This window comes from Vitis vinifera, chromosome 6 (assembly GCF_030704535.1).
Source record: "Vitis vinifera cultivar Pinot Noir 40024 chromosome 6, ASM3070453v1".
Lineage (NCBI taxonomy): Eukaryota > Viridiplantae > Streptophyta > Magnoliopsida > Vitales > Vitaceae > Vitis > Vitis vinifera.
In genome coordinates, this window is record NC_081810.1 from 19,472,332 (window position 1) to 19,492,959 (window position 20,628).

General features: G+C 34.7%; 1 protein-coding gene across 2 annotated transcripts in view; it reads left to right on the top strand.

Moving 5' to 3' along the window:
• The first annotated feature begins 2,235 nt into the window (after positions 1-2,235).
• LOC100246624 (rho GTPase-activating protein 7) overlaps positions 2,236-20,628 on the top strand; it is a 48,092-nt gene continuing 29,699 nt past the window's right edge. Inside the window, exons 1-12 of one of the 2 annotated variants that reach the window (XM_002276241.5) lie at positions 2,236-2,662; positions 3,781-3,817; positions 8,022-8,098; positions 12,519-12,589; positions 12,667-12,745; positions 12,882-13,020; positions 13,106-13,225; positions 15,169-15,246; positions 15,414-15,469; positions 15,568-15,637; positions 16,360-16,447; positions 20,187-20,430. In XM_002276241.5, the coding sequence (XP_002276277.2) occupies positions 2,609-2,662; positions 3,781-3,817; positions 8,022-8,098; positions 12,519-12,589; positions 12,667-12,745; positions 12,882-13,020; positions 13,106-13,225; positions 15,169-15,246; positions 15,414-15,469; positions 15,568-15,637; positions 16,360-16,447; positions 20,187-20,430 (1,113 nt within the window). In that variant the 5' untranslated portion in view covers positions 2,236-2,608. Of the gene's footprint in view, positions 2,663-3,780; positions 3,818-8,021; positions 8,099-12,518; positions 12,590-12,666; positions 12,746-12,881; positions 13,027-13,105; positions 13,226-15,168; positions 15,247-15,413; positions 15,470-15,567; positions 15,638-16,359; positions 16,448-20,186; positions 20,431-20,628 lie in introns of both variants that reach the window. The other variant, XM_010653217.3, reaches the window with a different exon arrangement.

Here is a 20,628-nt window from a genome sequence, read left to right on the forward strand (position 1 = left end):
TGTTAAATTATTATTAATAATTTTTTTTTAAATGATAAATACTTCGATTCTTAACTTTTTATCCATACATTTTTAATTTAAATTTCATTCTAATTATTTAATATAAAAATGATTTTCCAAATTAGAAAAAATACAATACCGACGAAAAAACAAACAAATAAATGGAGTTATCACGGGACCAACCTTCTCCAGCACTTTGACAGGTCACACCGGTAACCGAATCCCCAAAAGACAGGCCATTCTTCCCACTTTATTCTTGTTTTTACCCTTGTGGACAAATTTACAGAACATCAATTGACCGCTTACCTCTTAAATAGGTAAACACGAAAAGTGGACCCACTCGCTTTTGTCCCTACGCGCTCACATCACATGAAAGCCTCATACTACTAGCGCGTGGTCGTTGTGCTTGTTTAAAAAATTATTCACGTCGCTCTTTGGTTGGGTATTTTTCGCTTCGAACGACAGTAAATAATGCGCCTCTCCAAAGGGAACAATCCCCTGTATCGCACTCCACTCAATATGTCATAAGACCCGTAACCAACCAACCATACCATGTAATATTAATTTGTAATATTAATAAGGGTTATACATTAAGACTATGTTTGGTTCGCCCAATATAACATGTACCATGGATAGAATAGAAAAAACGAGATATTATATCGTATTTTATGTTCAATCATATGTGATAAGATAAGTGATAAAATATATTATCCACCTTATATTTTTTATCCCTTTCATACGAGATATGCTAATCTTATGGTAAAATATATGATGTACATATTTCATGTATCAAAATTTTATTTTCTAATATATTCATTTTATAAAATATTTTTTTTATTATAAATTAAATTTATGATTAAAAAAGAAAAACTAAAAAAATATTTTATAAAATAATATTAATATATAATATATAAATTATTTTTATATATTAAATAACATAATATAATTTTTTTAAATTTAAATATTTTAATTATGAATATTGTTAAAAATAACAAAATTTTCAATTTTTAAAATAGAAAATATTTAAATGTGATATAATTTTTATTTAAAACATTGTAAATAATATATATTTCATGTTTTTTTTTATCAAATTTTAAAATTAAATATAATTTAATATAATATAGTGTATTTCATTTGATATACTATCTTAAAATATCATGTCCATAAGATATGCATATAAAATGATATCATATCCCATTAGAAATCATATTCTATCGAATGATATGATATCATTTAATAATAAACATATCCTATCATCATTATAACCAAACTAGCTTATATGTGTTGAAAATTTTTAACCCATGTTATGCGTGTGGATGGGTTTTAAAAATCAAAAACTGTTTTCCATTTTATACTTTTAAAAACATAAAATATAATGTTTTCATAAAATATTTTGTTTTCACTATTTTCTTAAAGTCTATTTTTAAAAATAACTATATAAAATATATGAAATGATTAAAAATAAAAAATTAAATAAAAAATTTATTTTTTAAACATACTTAAAAATATTTAAATCTTTTTTAATAAACTTTTATTGTAAAAAAAAATTATAAAACAATTTTCAAAAACCATTTTTTAGAACCAGTTTCATAAAATAATTATCAAATCGAGTCTTACTAATATCTATTAATAAATAAGTTAAATATGTATGAAACTCATAAAATGCATTATTAGTTATTAATTTAATATAAATGATTATTATAAACTCAAATTTCAATATTTAAATTTATTTTAATAACTAAATAAAAATGATAAATTCATCATATTATATAAACAAAAATAAAAAAGTAAAAATTTATTTCATTATATATTTTATACATATTTTCATATTTTAAATAAAATAATAAAATTTTAAAATATCCAAGTTCAACTTTCAAACAAACAACTTAATACTTAACCCTATTAGTATTATTTAATTTTAAATTTTATTTAAAATTAGGTAAAAAATAAATACCACCGACCCGATAGATTGAATCGAGGATTACGATCTAGAAATTGTGAAGAATATTAACTTCATTTTTCCTAATACATGTGAAGGTTATTAATTTTATAACATGGGTGGTTTCGTTATTTTTCATTAGTATTAATGAAGTGATAATAACTGATTTGGTTAAAAATTGTGAAATGATCCCTAAGATTTTACCAAATTCAACATGCACACAATTAAAGCGACGGTCAAAGCCATGGATTTGAGGGTGTGGACTAGGTGGGATTGAATGGACTAGAATTCAGTGGAGAGTAGCCGAAAATTTGTGACTCAACGATGAAAACAGGAGAGTAGGTGAAAAGCAAAACAGAGAATGAAGATTATTACCATATGACTGACTTCCACAACCACTATTGCTCTCTACCTAATCTACTGGCCAAAAACAAAGAGGGAAGTTGTGCTACATCTTTCATCATCATTTGTCTCTTTTATCTATTCCAAAAAACCAAACCCTAGCGTTTTCCGGAAGCCGCTGCTTTCAGATCCGGCGGGTCTCTCACCGGAGCAACGAGGTTCACGTGCTTCGGGTGGGTTCTCCGATCAATGGACCATTTCGTTGGCTTGAAATGCTCGGCATTTTGGGGGTTGTGGATGTAGGAGTTTCAGTGTTTTGGTTTGGAGATGTCGGCGTCTTTGGCGGCATTGGAGCGGCCTCGGATCGGACCGTCCACTACGGTAGGGTTGTTGTTGTTTTGTTGGGTGGGGGTGGGGGTGGTGTTGGATTTGTGTTCAATTTGGGGTTTGAGGATCTTGTTTTTAGAGTGATGTGGAGATGCATTTGGTTTTCAGTGTATGTTTGGTTGCTGGGAAATGTGAGGAAAAATGAAAGTTGAGGAATTCATGTTTTAGTTTTGAAAAGGGAGGAAAAATGTAAAGATCGCTGAACCATTTCAGGTGGTTGTGGTTGATTACCTGAGTGTATTTTGTGATCTTTTGCATTTTGGCATTTACGTGAGTAGGAAATTGGGCTCTAAAAAATTCAATTGTTGGAATTCTTTATTCAAGTCAATAGGGCAAAAGCAACTACTGGTTTGAGGATTCTGAATTGTTAGTGAAGTTTTCCTGAAATTTGGGATGTCTTTTAGCGGACGGGCCAAGATTCTGTGAAGATTGGGATGTTTTTAGTGGACGTAAGAAGTTTTTTCTTTTTCCTATTAGAATTAGGAAAAGAGAAGAAAATGGAGTTGTAGAAATAACTCCAAGGAAAATGCAGGAATTTTATTGAACCTTTCAAAAATTTGGTTTGCACTTGATTCTCCTTTCCAGCTTTCAAAAAATTTTGTTCTGTTGTGGGTTCTTGCACTAAATCCGAAGGGGTTTTAGCCCTTGTACTATCAAATTCCTACATTCTTTAGCGGGCTTTGGAAAATTCAATGGTCATCACTGAAAGTTCTATACAGAATCTATGTACCTCATAGAGCTGCTGAGAGATCGATAACCTTGTGAAGTGTCATAACACGGAAGATCACATGCCAATATCAACTGGTGAAACCCATGCACATCTGAATGTGCTTATTTGGGTACCATGTTAACGGCTAACTAATTTCTGATGTTTAGGTTTTTTTTTTATTTATTTATTTATAAATAATTTAGTTTTTTTTGGAAACTAAAACATTCTTCTTCTGTTTCTTTACCTATGGAAAAGTATCTGGATTCTATAATCACGTATCTGTTTTGATGTGTTTTTTTTCCCGTACTTTTAATTCTTAATGTTCTTAATGTGCAAGTCCGCCTCCTTCAGTGCTGGGTAAATATTTTTTTCTTGGGTTTCTAACATATGCAATAATTGGCAGGTTTTCAAGAGTGGACCGCTTTTCATATCTTCAAAAGGTAGAAAAATATTTTTGCTTCTTCCTGCTAGATTTCTTCTTTTTATCAGGGTTCTTTTTGTCATGTGTTAGTCCACTATGCTCATCAATTTTCCCAACACCCACTTGGGAACTTGCTTTTTCAATGTAATAAAGTCTTAGATCCTTTTAGGGGACTAATCTTACAACGGAATCTTACAAAAAGATTCTTGCATTGCACAATGTCTTTTCTGCTATGAGATTCATCATTCATGCTGGACAGTGCTAATGCCAATTCAGTAAAAAATCATGCTTACTCTCAATAACTGCTGATGGCTTTTGCTCTTCAAGTGAGTGTTGTTAGGTGGATGTTATAGTAGATAATACATAATTTCATGCAACTCTTTATCAGAATGTTAAAATTAATTTTTCTATGCAAGCAATTTTGAATTAATTGAAAATGGAAAAAGATAAAAAATCAATATGAATAATTCTGTTAGATGAAAAGTTTTGTTAAATTGATTTTAATACTTATATGTCATGACAAAAACATGTCAAATGAAGTCACACAACCTGCTTTTTGCTCAGTAGAAATCTGAAATTTGAGTCACTTTTTTGTCACCCAAAGATGATTAACGAGGTATGTCATTCAATCTGCTAAACAAGAGCACATTTATTTTTTGGAGTTTGATATTTTAAAAAATGCATCTGCTTAAAGTAATAAACCAAAAAATGCTTCCTAATTCATGATAGGGCTGTGGGAATCAGGAATCTGGCTCTACGTAGTAAAATTATTTAATTCTTGTGCTGTTACTTTTAGTTGTTCAAAATCTTCCACTTGCAAGAATTTTCCTTGTGGGAAACATGGACTGGTATTGCTTGTCATTGATTTAGTTCAAATTAAGGGAAGAAAGGTTGGTTCAGTCGAAGATTGTTGGGCAGTGGAAGAAGGAAATAGCTTATGTTGTAGGGCAACATTTAAGAACTCTGCTATAGTCGAATAATGGCTCAGTAGGGCTTTGGATTTTTGGTTGAGGGAAAATAGAATTAGATTTTATGGATGAAATAAGGTTTATGTTGTCTCTGACTTATGGTGTTTTATAAATTGAAATGAAAAAGAAAATGTTGCTGGAATTTCTAGACAGGAAGCAAGGATTATTGATCTAACTTCAGAATTTGGGAGTGAAGGTACGGTTCAGGTTTGTGATCGAAGCCTAGTGGTTTAGGGATGAAGTTAACATTGAGGACTGGTTGGCTTCTTTGCAGCTCACACAGTAGCTGCAAAAATAAAATAAGAGCATTGAAACTCACTGAAGCCTTCTAGGATCTCACATAGAAGAGAAATCATGGGGGATTCATTATTAATGATGAGACTAGGAGTGATCAAAGCCTAGTGGTTTAGGGATAAAGTTGACATTGAGGATTGGTTGTCTTCTTTGCAGCGCACACAATAGCAGCAAAAATAAAATAAGAGCATTGAAACTCACTAGCTTTCTAGGATCTCACATAAAAGAGAAATAATGGGGATTCACTGTTAATGATGAGACTAGGAGAGTTGAAGGACTGAATTGATCTCCTACCTTGGAGGAGAGGACAACTTGGTTAGAGAGATTGTTTGAAAGGGATGAGATTAAAGGATACATTCTTCAGATGGGTAGCATCAGCCTCTGGTCTGTTTTCCTTAGCATTCTAGCAAGGGTGCTTGTGAACCCTAAGAGGGTTTGCTGAATTTTACCACAATGGAGTCATTTCAATGAATTTCTTGTTTCTGAAAAAAGGAACATCTTTATATCTCTTATTTTAACTGATTATGGTTGTTGAGCTCTTGCCCATCCAGTCTGTTTTCATCAAGGCCGTTTTATCTTGCCCTTTTGAAGAGTGATAGGTTGTTAACATTTTTCAGGTTAATTTCGTCTGGAAGTCTAAAGTTTCTCCAAAAAATTAGTGTTTGCATGGTTTTTGGCTAATAAAAAGATGAATTTATATGGTTTTTTAGGAGACCTTATAAAGCCATTGGTCTTGCGGGTTGCATTCTTTGTTTTGGATGTAGAAAAAGGGCTGGTTACTCTTCATCCACCATCTGATTGCACTGTGTTTGTAGCTGATGTTGTTTGATTTGGCATATAACTCTTGCGTTTGTTCTAGAAGTATGACAAAATTGCTAATAATAGCATTTTGGGCTTTTGGGATGAAACCTGGGGGGCTGATACTGTGACAAGGAGCAATGCATGCCAATTTCTTGAGCAATAAGGGGAATGCCAAAACTTTGAGGTTAGATAGAGGATCATAGATGTCCTGTGGAATTCTGCATGCTACCTCACTATTATGGTTTGAAGAGTTTGAGGGTATTCATCTGCATTTTTTTTTCATAGGTAAATTTTTCTTGCTGTCGGGACTTGAACCTGGAATGACCCATAAACCCTCCCCAACCTCTAATCATTTGAGCCAGGCCTAAGGAGTGCAATCACTCAAGGAAGACAACTACATCTAGAGTTGAGTGGACCTCTTGCTTGAGGATGGATCTTAAACTTAATTTGGATGGTCATTGTTTGGGGAATCAAGCAAAACTAAAGATTGGTGGAGTATTTTGTTTTTGCTAAACAAATAGAGTATCTGAAGAGTACCAAAGAAAGGGGGCATATCTGTGTATATAGGTAGTATGCACAATGCAAAATTGGTGGAATATTTTGAGATTTTATGGGCTTGGTGGTTAGAGCTTTTTACAAAGGGCAGGGACATATTGATGGTTAGAGCTTTTTCTAAACTAGTTAGATTTAGTTTGGTCATTGAAGTGGATGCTTGTGCTCTTGGTTTGTGGGAAGGTTTGGTTTAAGCATCCTTGCGGGATGTTAATAACTTTCACATGGTGGGGGATTTGACCATTGTTTTCTTGTGGTTGTTTCATGGAAAGAGGAACTATAGAAATTGGACCTTCAGATTTGAAAGATTGTTCCTCGTTAGAGAGCTGGGTGCCACCTTGCTTGGTCACCCAGATTGACAAGCTAGATTGCTGGATAGCTTGGCAATTGAGGAGCCAACCCTAGAGGTTTTTCTTAGGGATTTCTTCCCTGTTGAGCATTTGTCTACTTTAGGAGGAGAGTGCTAGGTTTCTATTGGGCTTCAGTTGGGGTTTTGGGGGGCATCTTTTGGTGCCCTGTTATAGTCTTCTCTTGTAGCCTCTTCTTTTTGTGTTTTAACTTGAAATATATCTCACCTTCCTTGGACTCAATTCCTTTCTGTTAGTACAGTTGCCATTGTTCCCTGGATCACACCAAACTTCCTGGGCAGCAAAAAAGAAAAAGGAATTTCCAAGTTTAGTTTAAAGAAATCTCTTATTGAGAAGTGTTACGTACTCTTGGCAAGAGTTCTCTTTCCATTTCCTCCTCTGGTTAGTCATTATTGTCAATCTTGTCATTGATGGAAAGAGAATGATGAACCTTAACCTTTGAAGAAATCTTCTTTATATTGGGCGTTTGATGATAAGTTTATCAGCTATTGATTCAGGTACAGGTGGTAAAAGGTAGGATTAGGACTTTGTAACAGCCCCTTAGAAGTTTCAAATACAAGTATGGTTTAGATGCAGCATTATTGATCCTTTGGGGTAGAAAGTAGGAGATTATGAAGATATGCTATTATAAGCAAGATGCACTCAGTCCCAAAGTCAGTTATACCTAACAGTGCTTGTCTTTCCATCTGTGTGGATTGTGGATAAATTTTCTCCAATGAAGTAGAATACATTAGCAGAGGCGTGAGAGCGGTTTATTTGAGTAAATTTCTTTTACACCTTCATTGTAGTAGAATATGAAGGATTTTCTTTTATAAATAACCCGCACTTGCTTTGATTCTCTTGCCAGTTGAAGACTTTTCTTGTACCATTTCAGTGTGATTTTTTTCTATTATCTGTTTTGTTTTCTTCCTTACAAACAGCATGTGATTGACCTTCTTAACTTGTGTTTGAATATTTTTTTTCCTTGTTTGAACGTTTTCTTTACATTTATAGTAAATGGTGTGGTCAATCTTCTGAACTAGTGTTTTGCAGACAACTACCTTTTTACCACTTAGCTCCTCCATCTTCTTGTAAAATATTGAATTCGTCTTCTACTGCATTTAGGATCCTGCCAATTTGTGAAGTTTTTGGAACACTAATTTAAATTTAATCACACCATTTTCCCATGCCTAAGAGATCATGGGAAATTTTTAAGATTTGCCTTTATAATATTGGTCATGAATATTAATTTAAATTGCAGGAATAGGTTGGAAGTCTTGGAAGAAGCGCTGGTTTATCCTGACACGCACTTCATTGGTTTTCTTTAAGAGTGATCCTGTAAGTACCACTGGGGCCTCAAAATAATACTTATCAATTCTCTTAGTTACTGTGTATAAGGGGTTGTTTATGTGGTTCTATGATTTGATTGTTGAACTAGAAACTACAAAAAATTACAGGTATGCTTGCTTTGACTCCACTTCTACTTTTTCTTTTTGATAACCAAGGAACCTTCCATGGCCGACCCTTTAGACTCTCCATGGGGACCCAAACCTTGGGATGCTGACCGCCTTTCATATATTATCATCTTAGTCAATTTCATTCACCATTAGACATAATTAGTAGTGCATTTTCCATTTGTTTTTACATTACTGTTACTTAGAAAAAATGATTATTTATGATTTATCTCTTACCTTTTTTCTTTCTTGATAAGTAAATAAGATGTAATGAAGTGAGCACCAAAATGATGGGACACGGAATGAAAAAAGGTCAAAGAAAAAGGTTGCTTTCATCTTATGTACCACCTGACACAATAATCAGATCTAGAAAAGGAAGGCTTACATCTTCTACTGATCTACTGGATCACTCACTAAAAAATTCATAAAAAAATTTCAACTGGGATTTGGATGCTTTAAGCCAGCAAACATTATTTCATTGCAGAGAATAGAAGCCATGCTTTCCCTATCTTAACCTTACAATTTTTTTTTTTGATTGGATATCTTAACCTTACAATTGCTCTATGCTAACCACTCAAACTAATCTTAATCGACTGAAACGACAGCCATGCATACCAGAAGTTGAGAATGATAAAGATCATAATTCCATGCCTTCCTACAACAGATGAATAAATGGATAGCTGATTTTTCTTTATGCTTATACAAAAACATCCAATTGGCTAATGCCTTGCTTTTTGGCATAAAATGGTCTGAAAGAACCTTCTTTCAAGTTGCTTCCCAAACAACTTGCCAATCTACTTTTTGTCTCTTTTTCGGACGCCAAGGATTGCACGGTTAAGGTTGGAAAAAATCCAAAGGGACTTCCTATGGGGAGGTGGGACCTTACTCATCTAATGAAGTGGGATACCGTTTGCTCCGACAGAAGGGTGGGGGGCCTAGGTGTTAGGCACCTTCACTTGCTTAATAAGGCCCTCCTTTGTAAGTGGATTTGACGCTTTGCTTCAGAAAGGGAGGCCTTTTGGAGACAAATCATTAGTGGTAAATATGGGAATTTGGAAGGGGATTGGTGCTCTAAGGAAGTGAGGGGAGGCTATGGTGTTGGTTTATGGAAGACCATAAGAAAGTTGTGGGATGTAATTAGTTCTAAATTGTCCTTTTCGGTGGGCAATGGGAAACGGATAAAGTTTTGGAAAGATAAGTGGTGCGGGGACGAGCCGTTAAATGTTTCTTTTCCCTCTTTATTTGCTCTTTCTAACTCTAAAGATGATTGGGTGATGGAGTTGTGGCAGCTTTCTAATGAGGGGGGTGGTTGAAATCCTAACTTCCTGAGACCCCTAAATGATTGGGAGATTGTTATTGTGGAATGTTTTTTGGCAAGACTTCAAGATAAAGTGGTAGAAGAGGGTATCCTAAGGTGTGCTTTTTTGCTTGGGAGGTGATTTGGGGAAAAGCTTTAACTCTTGACTAGCTTCAAAGGAGGGGGTGGTCTTTGGCCAACTGTTGTTTCTTATGTCTATCTCATGAGGAGTTTATTGACCACATCCTTTTGCATTGTGACAAGGCAATGGTGTTGTGGGAGCTATTATTCTCTCTCTTTAGAATTTTTTGGGTGATGCAGTTCATAGTTAGAGAGACTTTGCTAGGTTGGCATAATTCATTTGTTGGAAGAAAGCGAAAAAAGGTTTGGAGGATAGCTCCTTTATACCTCTTCTGGACTATTTGGAAAGAGAGAAATAGAAGATCTTTTTAGAATGTGGAATTCCCAATCCAAAGGTTGAAATACTTGTTTTTGTGTAACTTGTTAACTTGGATGAAACTGTTTATAGGTGAAAGATTGATGTCCATAGTAGATTTCATTGATTGGTTGGGGTCGGTTTGAGGGAGGGAGTATCGTTTTGTCTTCTCCTCTTGATGTAGGACAACCCTAGGATGGTTGCCTACACTCAAGGGTAGGTGGACTAGGGTTTTATTTTTTAATGTGTAAGGAGAGGAACAAAGAATAAATTTTATGGTAGAGAAAATTATAAGATAAGAAATAGAGGGAAAGAAGAAACAATGAAGAAAAGATGGAAACCTTTAGAGTCTCACTAAGGCCTTCTAGGAGTCTCACCTAGAAGAAAATCAATGGAGTCTCGCCATTGAGAGTTGCAACCTTGCAATGAAAGAAAACATAATATTATTCATATCAATTCATCCCTTTGATTTACATTGATTAACCTATTTATACGTTTCTCTAAGAAATTTAAAGTCTATTAGAACTCTAATAACCTATTATGATTCTAATTCTAATTATAACATTCAAAGTCTACTAGGACTCTAATAACCTATCATGACTCAAATTCTAATTATATTATAACTCAACTAGCTAATCCTAATTAGACTTCAATAAATACCAATCCCAATTCAATTCTAATTAATATTAATCCTACTTAAAGTTTACTTAGGTCTTCCCTTTCTTCCTTGAATAAACTTTAAAAGGCTTTCCCCCACCACCTCTTTTTTTTTTTTTTGGTGCTTTTTGGTTGCCACTGTATATATCGTGTGTACTTTGGTTTGCTCTTTTTGTCGTTTTTAATACAAATCTCATTTACCGATCAAAAAAAAAAAAGAAGTTGCTTCCCAAACAAAGAGAAAGCTTTATTTGGGATGTTTTGGCCCTTGGGGTTTGGGTGGGGGAGGAGGTGATCCAAAAGGATCTTCTCCCTAGTTGCTTTCTAAACACAGAAACAAACTTTTGTGTTGGGGTTAGTTTGGTGGGGGAGGGGATCTCCATACTGTTTTATGTAGGAAAAGAGATGCTATGACACAAATAGAATGATTTTGTTGAGAACCTTCCATTTTGCATTCTTTATCCTTATCTCTACCTTATCTTGGGGGTTGGAAATCATCCCACTTCTCCTATCTTTGCCTGCCCAGTTCCACTCAGCTCGAGCTCTAGGCTATTCTCTTTGGATAGCATTTCTTGGGGTCCCTAGAGAGGTTGTAGATATGATCACTCTTGCCTTGTGGGCTTTTGGGGAAAAGATCTAATGGGAGAGTGCTTTGGCAAGGGGCTGTCTTTTCGATCTCTGATTAATCTGTACTGAGAGAAATGTCAGGCTTTTGAGGGTAAGTGGAGGCTTGTGGATCATTTATAAGATGTCATGGTCGGTTAAGAGAGAGTTTCCAGGAATCCTATTTGGGCTTTAAAAACCTGCCAGTGGGAGATAATTGTTGTTTGATATTGGTGTTTTAGGGCCTTGAGGCCTGGCTCAAGTAAGTGGTTGGGGTGGGGTTATGGGAGGTTCCAGGCTTGAGTCTCAATGGGGACCAAAAAAAGGTTTATCCATCAAAAAAAGATGTTGGTATGTTAGGGTAAGAGGGGATCTTGGAAATTGGATCCTTGGGCTTGAAAGATTGTCGACCTTTTGAGGGGTGCATGGTGCTCCTTTGCTTGATGCCTGGGTCAGCTGCAAAGGTAGGGATTGTTGGCTAATCAATGGGAGTCAATGGCATTATCTTTTATTGGGGAACCCATCTGTCCCAAATTTTGTGTTTCTTTTAGTGTCCTATTGGGCGTTTGTTGGTTCCAAGTTCCTTTTCTTTTGGTCTCTTGGTTTCAAGTTCCTTTGGTCTCTTGGCCTGAAGAGTAGTACTTTCTATTTATTTAATTAATTAATTAATTAATTTTATTTTATTTTATTTTTTTTAAGACTTTTACCCATTAGTTAAATGTCATTTTCTGTCCAAGAAATAAATAAAAATGAATGAAAACCATGATGAAGGTTGATAAAAGGCATACATCAGGGTTTCCCTGATTTTTTTGCCTTAGTCCTCTCATTTAATATGCAATAAGAAGAAAAGAAGGTTGGAACATGCGTTGGACTCTTTTTCTCTCTAAGAAATGTAAGAATACTGTTAAGTAATTTTAGATGTTGCTATTTGCCAAATGTTAAATGAGGTCATCATTAGTGCTTGAACATTGCTAATTTTGTCTTTTCCTATGATCATAGTTCCTTATGTGACATGTCTGATCATGTAAGGCATCAATGTGTAGTCATGTTGCCCACTTATCTAATGGACTAATACCTTAATCATAACAACATAACATGATGATTTTTCCATTGGTTCTATTTGTTGGTAATTTCATGATGTTAGGATGGCACTGTTTGTGTGGTCGAAAGATATTTTCCAGTTTTGGGTAAATTATTAGTAAGTTGGTCATTTGCTTAAGGTGCAATAGGAGTTTGTCATGATTGACTCAGTTATAATATTGGATGATTAATAGATAATGGCAAATGCTAATTATTTTGGTTGTTATGTAGAATGCTCTGCCGCAGAGAGGTGGTGAAGTAAATTTGACTTTAGGGGGTATTGACTTGAACAATTCAGGGAGGTATGCACAATCATTGTGTGTTGTCTTGGATTAGCTTTTTAATCAATTTGGATGATAGTTGTTACTTTAATTTGCAGTGTTGTTGTTAGAGAAGACAAAAAACTCTTAACAGTATTGTTTCCTGATGGGCGTGATGGGCGAGCGTTTACCCTTAAGGTGCTTATTGTCTGTCGCCATCTGTTTTAATTTGTGTTTCTTTCTTGCACAGAATATAATTTTCATTATCTTCCTTTCCAATTTTGTTGTGCCACGTAATCTTAATTATTGACCTTTTGACCTTACTAAATTTCAGGCTGAGTCATCAGAGGATTTGTATGGATGGAAGACGGCTCTAGAACAAGCTCTTGCCCAAGCACCAAGTGCTGCCCTTGTTATGGGTCACAATGGGATTTTTCGGAATGACACAAGTGATACAATGGAAGGGTCTTTCTGTCAGTGTTTGTGCCTCTCTCTATATTTAGGTTCCCGGGCTTTCTTTTTATATTGATATTCACTAGATTTTGCACATGCATTCAGGGAGGGATAAGCGTACTGTTAAATCTTTGGTTGTTGGGCGGCCAATTTTGCTTGCATTAGAAGATATAGATGGAGGTCCGTCCTTCCTTGAGAAAGCTCTTCGATTTCTGGAAAAGTTTGGTAAGTTTTGTTGTCAATCTTGATTGGGATTCTGTATCTCAGAGCTTTGTCATAACCTTTGGTTATCTTTCATATTTCTCGTGGAGACTGAAGCTATATTTTTACTTTTTGCATAGGAGTGTTTAACATTCTTGTGGTTTGGTTTTCTCATTTTTTGTTTTGTTATTTTGAGAGTTGATAGACATGTTATTTCTTTAGTGAGTTTTTGTTTTGTTTTGTTTTTTTTTCCTTTTCTAATCTGTTACTTTCTCATGGTTACCATTATGATTGTTGTCATCTGTACCATTCTGGTTAGTAAATTTTTTTCTAAAAATTAAAACAGATTACTCTTTGTGTTACTGGCTGTATAATAAAGATCCAGCTTAGCAGCCCATGAAAATTGTTTGATGGGGCTAGTCATGGCTCATTAGTCTTCTTGCTTGTGCAAAAGGCTTATGATTCTGGGTTGGGTTTAAGTTTATTAAATATTTTCTCTTGTTTTCTTTGGTGAACCCTAGCTCCTTTCAAGAAGATTCAGTGATCCAATGGGCTGAAGCATGATTGGTTGATTTTGTGCCATTATCATGATCTTGTTAACATCAATTTTGAAACTGCTAATAATCTTCAAGTTGATATAGAATTATGATTTGGGTTATATTTTTATAATTTTAATTCTAAATGTGTTATTCATGCTTTCAAGTTTCAACCATGTTAATGAAGAAGTGAAAAAAGAGAATGACTAAAAAGCACCATAAATGTAGTTAACATTTGTATATCATTTTTTGTTCTGTTATTATCTACAGCTAGTGGCATATGTTGCCTATAAAATTTAATTTTTTTAAAAAATTTTAAAATAAAAAAAACCTAGTTGCATATGCCATGTTCTGTGCAATTGAAGATAAATTTAGTTACTTGGAAAAAATACTCATCAAATGTTCATGGTCATGAAGTCCAGTCTGGGCACTAAACAATGATGATCTGTCATGTTATTGAAGTTAATTTTTTTCTAAACCAGGGGAGATCAATAGAAGAATACAAGTATTAAAGGAGAAAACCCAAGGAAATTAAAGTCAAAAGAAAAATAAAGGCTTATCATGTTGTGAAGTTGAGGTTTGATTGGATCTGGATTAACTTTCCACAACTTGAATATTGTTGAAAAGATCAATTTTGCTCCACGTCTTCCTAGAAATTCAGGTCAATCAGGTGGTTCCAAAGGTCTTTTAAATTGGCTAGTGTTGAATTGCTTTGACACCACTCTCTCTGTGCATCGGTGATGAGTAACGACTTTAGTAGTGAACTCCTTATTAGTGGTTCCCACTTTTGACAGTTTTTGTCTCTGTATTTTATTCTTTTTTTCTTCTCCAGAATTTTGGCTTTCCTGGCACGTGATTTTTTGTCGTGGTTGCATCATTGGTATCTGAATGATGCAACCACAACAATGGATAATGTTTTCATTTATCTGAATGATAATGTTTTTCCTGTCAATCATTTATTTATGTTTTCTAGGAAGATTATTAATGTTATGAGCTACTCATCAATGGATAATGTTCCACTAGAATCATATTTAGTGCGCTTGAAGAATATACAAATGGATATATTGGATTTAATATGTGCTTCCAAGAAGATTATTGATGTCATGGGTTACTCATCAATGGAATATGTTTCATTGGAATCATATTTAGTGCTCTGGAAGAATATAGAAATCGATATATTGGATTTAATATGTGGTTCATTTAATTGAATATCACTTGATATTATTAGAAGTGGAAGTGAGCTATGCAGCTAAAAAATGAATAGCTTCTTTGTATTCTATTACCTGTAAAGATCATAGAGGGTGTATATCTGTGTGATAACTGTTTATTTTGATTGCCAACCAGACCTTATCGTGGAAAAGTTGGAAGCTTAAACAGTAGCATGAGAGATACATTCAACATTTCTTCTAATTGATATCATTTTTTGGATAGGAATCAAAGTAGAAGGAATTTTGCGACAGTCTGCAGATGTTGAGGAAGTAGATCGCAGAGTTCAAGAATATGAACAAGGTATCTGTCTCTTCAAGTTGACATTTCTTTTCTAGTCTTCTTATTGAATTGGCAAAACGTTTAAAATGTACTTGTGGTTTAGTTGAATTTTTTTTTGCTGTAATATGTTTGCATAAGAGCTTATTACATATGCTTTTAAACTGAGGTATTTCCCATGCTTGTTTTAGGAAAAACTGAATTTGGTGCTGATGAGGATGCTCATGTTGTTGGTGACTGTGTTAAGGTACTCTTTTGGATACTTGATGTCATTGTAATTGTTAGATCAATGATTCTCTTTGATCCCCAATTAGTCCAGTATTCACCAAGCTATATGATCTGCAGCATGTTCTACGGGAGCTGCCCTCATCTCCAGTTCCAGCGTCATGCTGCACTGCATTGCTGGAAGCTTATAGTAAGTCAGATTTCTTTCTTTCTCTCTCTCTGTGGCTTTATATATGTACATACAACAGCAGTGGATCTTTTCTTATTAACAAAGTTATATCAGGTAGTTTTTGTATCATTGTATGTAGAAATTTATTTGTTTTACACGTCTATCTTTTTTCTTTTTTTACAGGTCGATTCCAAAAACTGTTTTTAACTTCTCTTACACTATACTAGGTCCATTGCATGGTCCTTGTATACTTCCTGCATGCCATATTTGTTTACATCTCATCCTTGTATTTAATCATGTGGGATACTGTATTGGGCTCTGGAAGCTGTTTTATAGTTTTTATTGTTTGAGACTGCTGTGTTGATGATCTTGTATTTTTGTCACCATTCTTTTTTGGTTGGATCCTCAACTAAAGTTTAGCATCATGTCAAGTTCTATAGATCCATAAACAAATTATATATGTGCACGTAGGTATCTAAACTTTTGAGCTTTATGTTTATGCTGTTGATTAAATGATCCCCCAAAGTGTTTTTGTCTTTCTATCATTTGAGTCCAATCAATTTGTGTTGGAGGCCTAGAAGCTGCATCATGTTAAGCTTTTTGGTCACACTCTGTATCTCAATCCTTAATTTCCTTTCTTATTTTCAGGCATGTAGGTCTATTGGCTATCATATTTTAGTTGATTACATTTTGCATGCATGCTTAAATGCTGATACTGTTGCTTTGCTGTGTCACTGGTTAAGAAATTGATCGGAAGGATGCTAGAGTTAGTGCGATGCGTTCTGCAATATTAGAGACATTTCCTGAACCAAACCGGCGTTTATTACAAAGGTACTCTCTCTCTCTCTCTCTCTCTCAAGTGATATGGCTTGTCTTCACCCCCAATTTCCCTTTTTTGCATCTTTTACTTATAATTTGTTTGTCAATATTCTTTTATGTGATGTCATACCTTTTTGGCCACACGATATAGTACTTGAATGATGTATGTACACTGTTATACTCTAAAAAGGTTGAGGTAATAGAGAAGTGGTCTAAATCGTCTGATCTGACTGTTTTGGTAGAAATTCTGTCCCGTATGGTGGTTGTGCTTTTTTGCTATAAAATTTACTCTTGTAAGATCCCATGTGTCAAGTTTCTTGCTTTTCAATCCCTTTTTGTGATAAGGTTTTGCGAAAAATGAGAAAATGACATAAATCTGTTGTTTCTGTCTCAAAAAAAAAAAAAAAAAATGAAGAAAAAAGGGAAGAGAAATTGACAAGGATGTGAGATCCACTAGAGTTACCATCTTTCTTTTTATATATCGAAAAAAAGATCCACTAGAGTTACATCAAAGGAAGAAAAAAGAAAAGACTTGATAAGAGTTATCTGCATGAGAACCAAGTGCCTAAAGAAAAAACACTTAATAAGAACTACCTGCACGAGAAAAAGGAAATGCCAAATGCTAAGCTTGGGCCTTGACCTTGCCATAAATCAAAGAGGTGTATAATCCTTGGAGAAGTCCTCTAAAGTATGTCGCATTCCTATCAACAAATGATATTAATTCCTTGGAGAAGTCCTCTAAAGTATGTCGCACTCCTATTAACAAATGATATTGTCTCCAAATAAATCCTCTGGAATATGCACTCTACTTTTTGCAAAAAAGCCCATATGTGAATTTTTTTCTTTTATGGACTGCATAAAAGAATAGCTCTCTATTATAAGAGCCTATAAGCATTTCTAGATTGATTGATCATTTGAGTGATCTAGTAATGTCTATAGGTTATTCCAGAAGATTTTAGAAGTTCCAATGGCTTCCTAGGTTTTATCTAATCTAGTTTATGGCATTGAGCTATCCCTGTCAATGATAACTTTGTTGATGCCTGCATTTTGAATTTCCCTTTTTCAAATCCATGAAAATATCGCCTGACTCGTCTGATAGCTGTTCTGTTTTGTTTTTTTTTCATTACTTTTTCTTTTCCTTAGAATGATATAAGGCTTGAAGTGAATGGTTCATGAAGAATTACTTTGAGCTACCAATATCCTGCTGCCTGTGATTGACCTTGGAAATGTCTATGAGAATTTACTTTTTGATGAAAGAACATTTTATTGAAAACCAAGAGGAAAAGAAAGAAGGGATGTAGCCAAAACTACAAATTTAAGGACTCGAAGAAAAAAAAAAAAACTGTTCTGAGGTGGCTTCCTCCATGTTTCACACAGTCTATAAAATAAGAGCCATGTCAACTTAAAAACCCAGAGCTCCTCAGCTTTAGAAATATCGTAGATATCTCCTCCCAGCTACACCAAAAGGTTGTACAAGTGATACTTTCCCAAATGCTTCTGGTACTTTTTGCACTAGTGTTCAACCACCATCCGTTCTAAAACATAAATACTTCTTCCTAAGGATGTTTTTGTACCTTTGGTACCTGGATTCTCCAACTGGACTCAGCATACTTTTCTTTTTGGATAAGTGTAAACGTATTGAAGAGAAGAAAGAGTATACATAATGTATACAATTCCAACCAAAAGAGCAAAAAAAGGTGAGGGGACACAAAAACCAGCAACCGTGCCCTACAAAGAGCCTACCTACTCCACAAATTCTAATAATGACAAAGAACTGTCCCTGATTGTAGATATACAATCTTATCTAATCACAAAAAAGGTTCAAGAAAGAATTTTTAATTGTTTGGTCTAAGATTTCACAATTATCGAAGACTCTCCTTTTTCTCTCCCTCCATATGGTCTAGAACACGTATAATGGAGCAACCTTCAAAATCATTTTTTTCCCCAACAAAAGATCTGCTCCAGCTTAAGAGAACCCCCTTACTGAAGAGTGCATCACCCATTATACACCAAGCAAAGCAAAAATCAACTAGACCCAACACACTTGTGTTGACACGATAAGGGTGTGGGGTCCATGTTAGACACTCTCATTTTGTTTTGGATATGACTCATTGATCTTAATTATTTTTATTTTTTTAAATTTCAACTCTTTTGGAAAATGGTTATATTAAAGAAAGAGAACGTTAGTTGGAAAGTATACTTCAATAAGAATGCTTAGACACGAAAGATAAGACTTGGATAAAAGATAAAAGAGAGGGGGTTTTTATCAAAGGTTTGGAGGTGTAAGGGCATGGCCATGGAAGGTTCCTAGGTCAAAAAAAAAAAAAAAAAAAAAATTTTGGAGGCATAAAAGATCAAACACCTAGACATATATCAACACCTAACACCAAACTCCTGCACCCAAACTCATGCATCATGGGTTTGTTCTCAACATATGCTGGACACAGCTGGCTGTCTGATATGACCAGAGTTAGGATATAGCAGAGTTCAAAGCAAAGCATGCATGTGTTTAAAACACTAGGTCTTTTTGTAAAAAAGTAGTTTTTATTTAATAAATACAGAAATGAACACTTCAAATAAATTATAATATTGTGGAATACCTAAATTACATGCTTTTTGCCTAATAATAAAAAAAAAGAGAATAAAACAAAATAATAGTATGGGCTGTTTCCTAGAAATAATTTGATTATGCCCCAATTTCCATTATTGGAGATCCCATTGCAGGAGGGCAGAAGGGGGAAGAGATAGCTGAAGAAACCATAATCAAGTTTGTTTTTTTTTAGATTGTTGTTCGGTTTATGGATCATTCAATTTGATTTCAAACTATCTGCTGTTATAAGTATTCAGATGAAAAAGAATTTATGTTTGTCAGGCTTGGTTTTAGGGCAGGTGGGATCAGATTTTGGGTATAAGTTGCCTTCTGGGGGGTTTAACTTTAATCCTAAGATGAAGCATTAGGGGTTTCTTTCTTAGTGAAGAAAAGAAAAATCTATGACAAGAACAAAGGTGTATGTTACAGATTATGAGAAATCTTTTAAAGAAGAAAAGAGATGGTTAACCGTCAACATTAACATCACCCTGCCCCTTCACAATCTTGATCTCCACTGGAAGGTGATGTCCATGTCTGTATTTATCCTATCCAATGATCATACGATCAAGGGCCTCTTCTCCCCATGGTGGTCGAGGTTTAACGATTGAGGAATCCCTTAAATGATAATTCTTAAAACCCATGGCAGATTCCTTTCTCAAGCCCTTCGGCAAAAGCTAAAATCTCAGCTTCAGTTGCCTCTCCACTGCCTGCTGGCCAAGAGAATGCATAAATCATAACTGCTGTTTGATTTTTAATAGTCACCACATTACTTATTTGATTGTTTACCTCCTTAAACTTTGTCTGTGGTTAAAAATTGAGTTCTTTGGAGAGAAACTTAATTTTGTTCTGACAAGTCAGGATAGAGTTACATAATTTTTTTCCCCATGGTGAGGTATCTGATTGGTTGGGTTTGGATATCAAGTTAGCTGTTGTTGATGACATAATCACAACATTTGATCTGCTGATATCCAGTAATTTCCTAATAAAACAATTTGTGCATCTGGAAGCATGGAAGCATCCTTTCTGGTTATTGTGGCTTAAAGATTGCTTCAGAAGTTCATCTTTTTAGTGAATATCCTTTGTAATTTCTAATCTCAACTTTTTGGCAATTCCTTCTCTTGTACTCAATTCCAGTTCTTAATTTTGTTTCGTCTTTTTCAGAATTCTCAAGATGATGCATGCAATTTCTTCTCATGCTTCTGAGAATCGGATGACTCCTCCTGCTGTTGCTGCTTGCATGGCACCCTTGTTGTTGCGCCCTCTTTTAGCTGGTGAATGCGAGCTGGAGGATGACTTTGACATGAATGGTGATAGCTCTGCCCAGCTTCTTGCTGCTGCAAATGCTGCTAATAATGCTCAAGCCATCATTACGACTCTTTTGGAGGAGTATGAGAACATTTTCGATGTAAGATTCTCTCTATCCTGTGGTCTGTTTATTATTATTATTATTTTTTGATAAGCACACAAAAAAATATTATTATTGATAGAGGAAGGGCTAAAGCTAGCTAACGTACGTATACAAAGGGAGCCAAGTGAAAAGAACAAAAAAAGGAGGGCAAACAAAGGGGAAATACCACCTGCTTACAACTACTTAGCTCCTAAA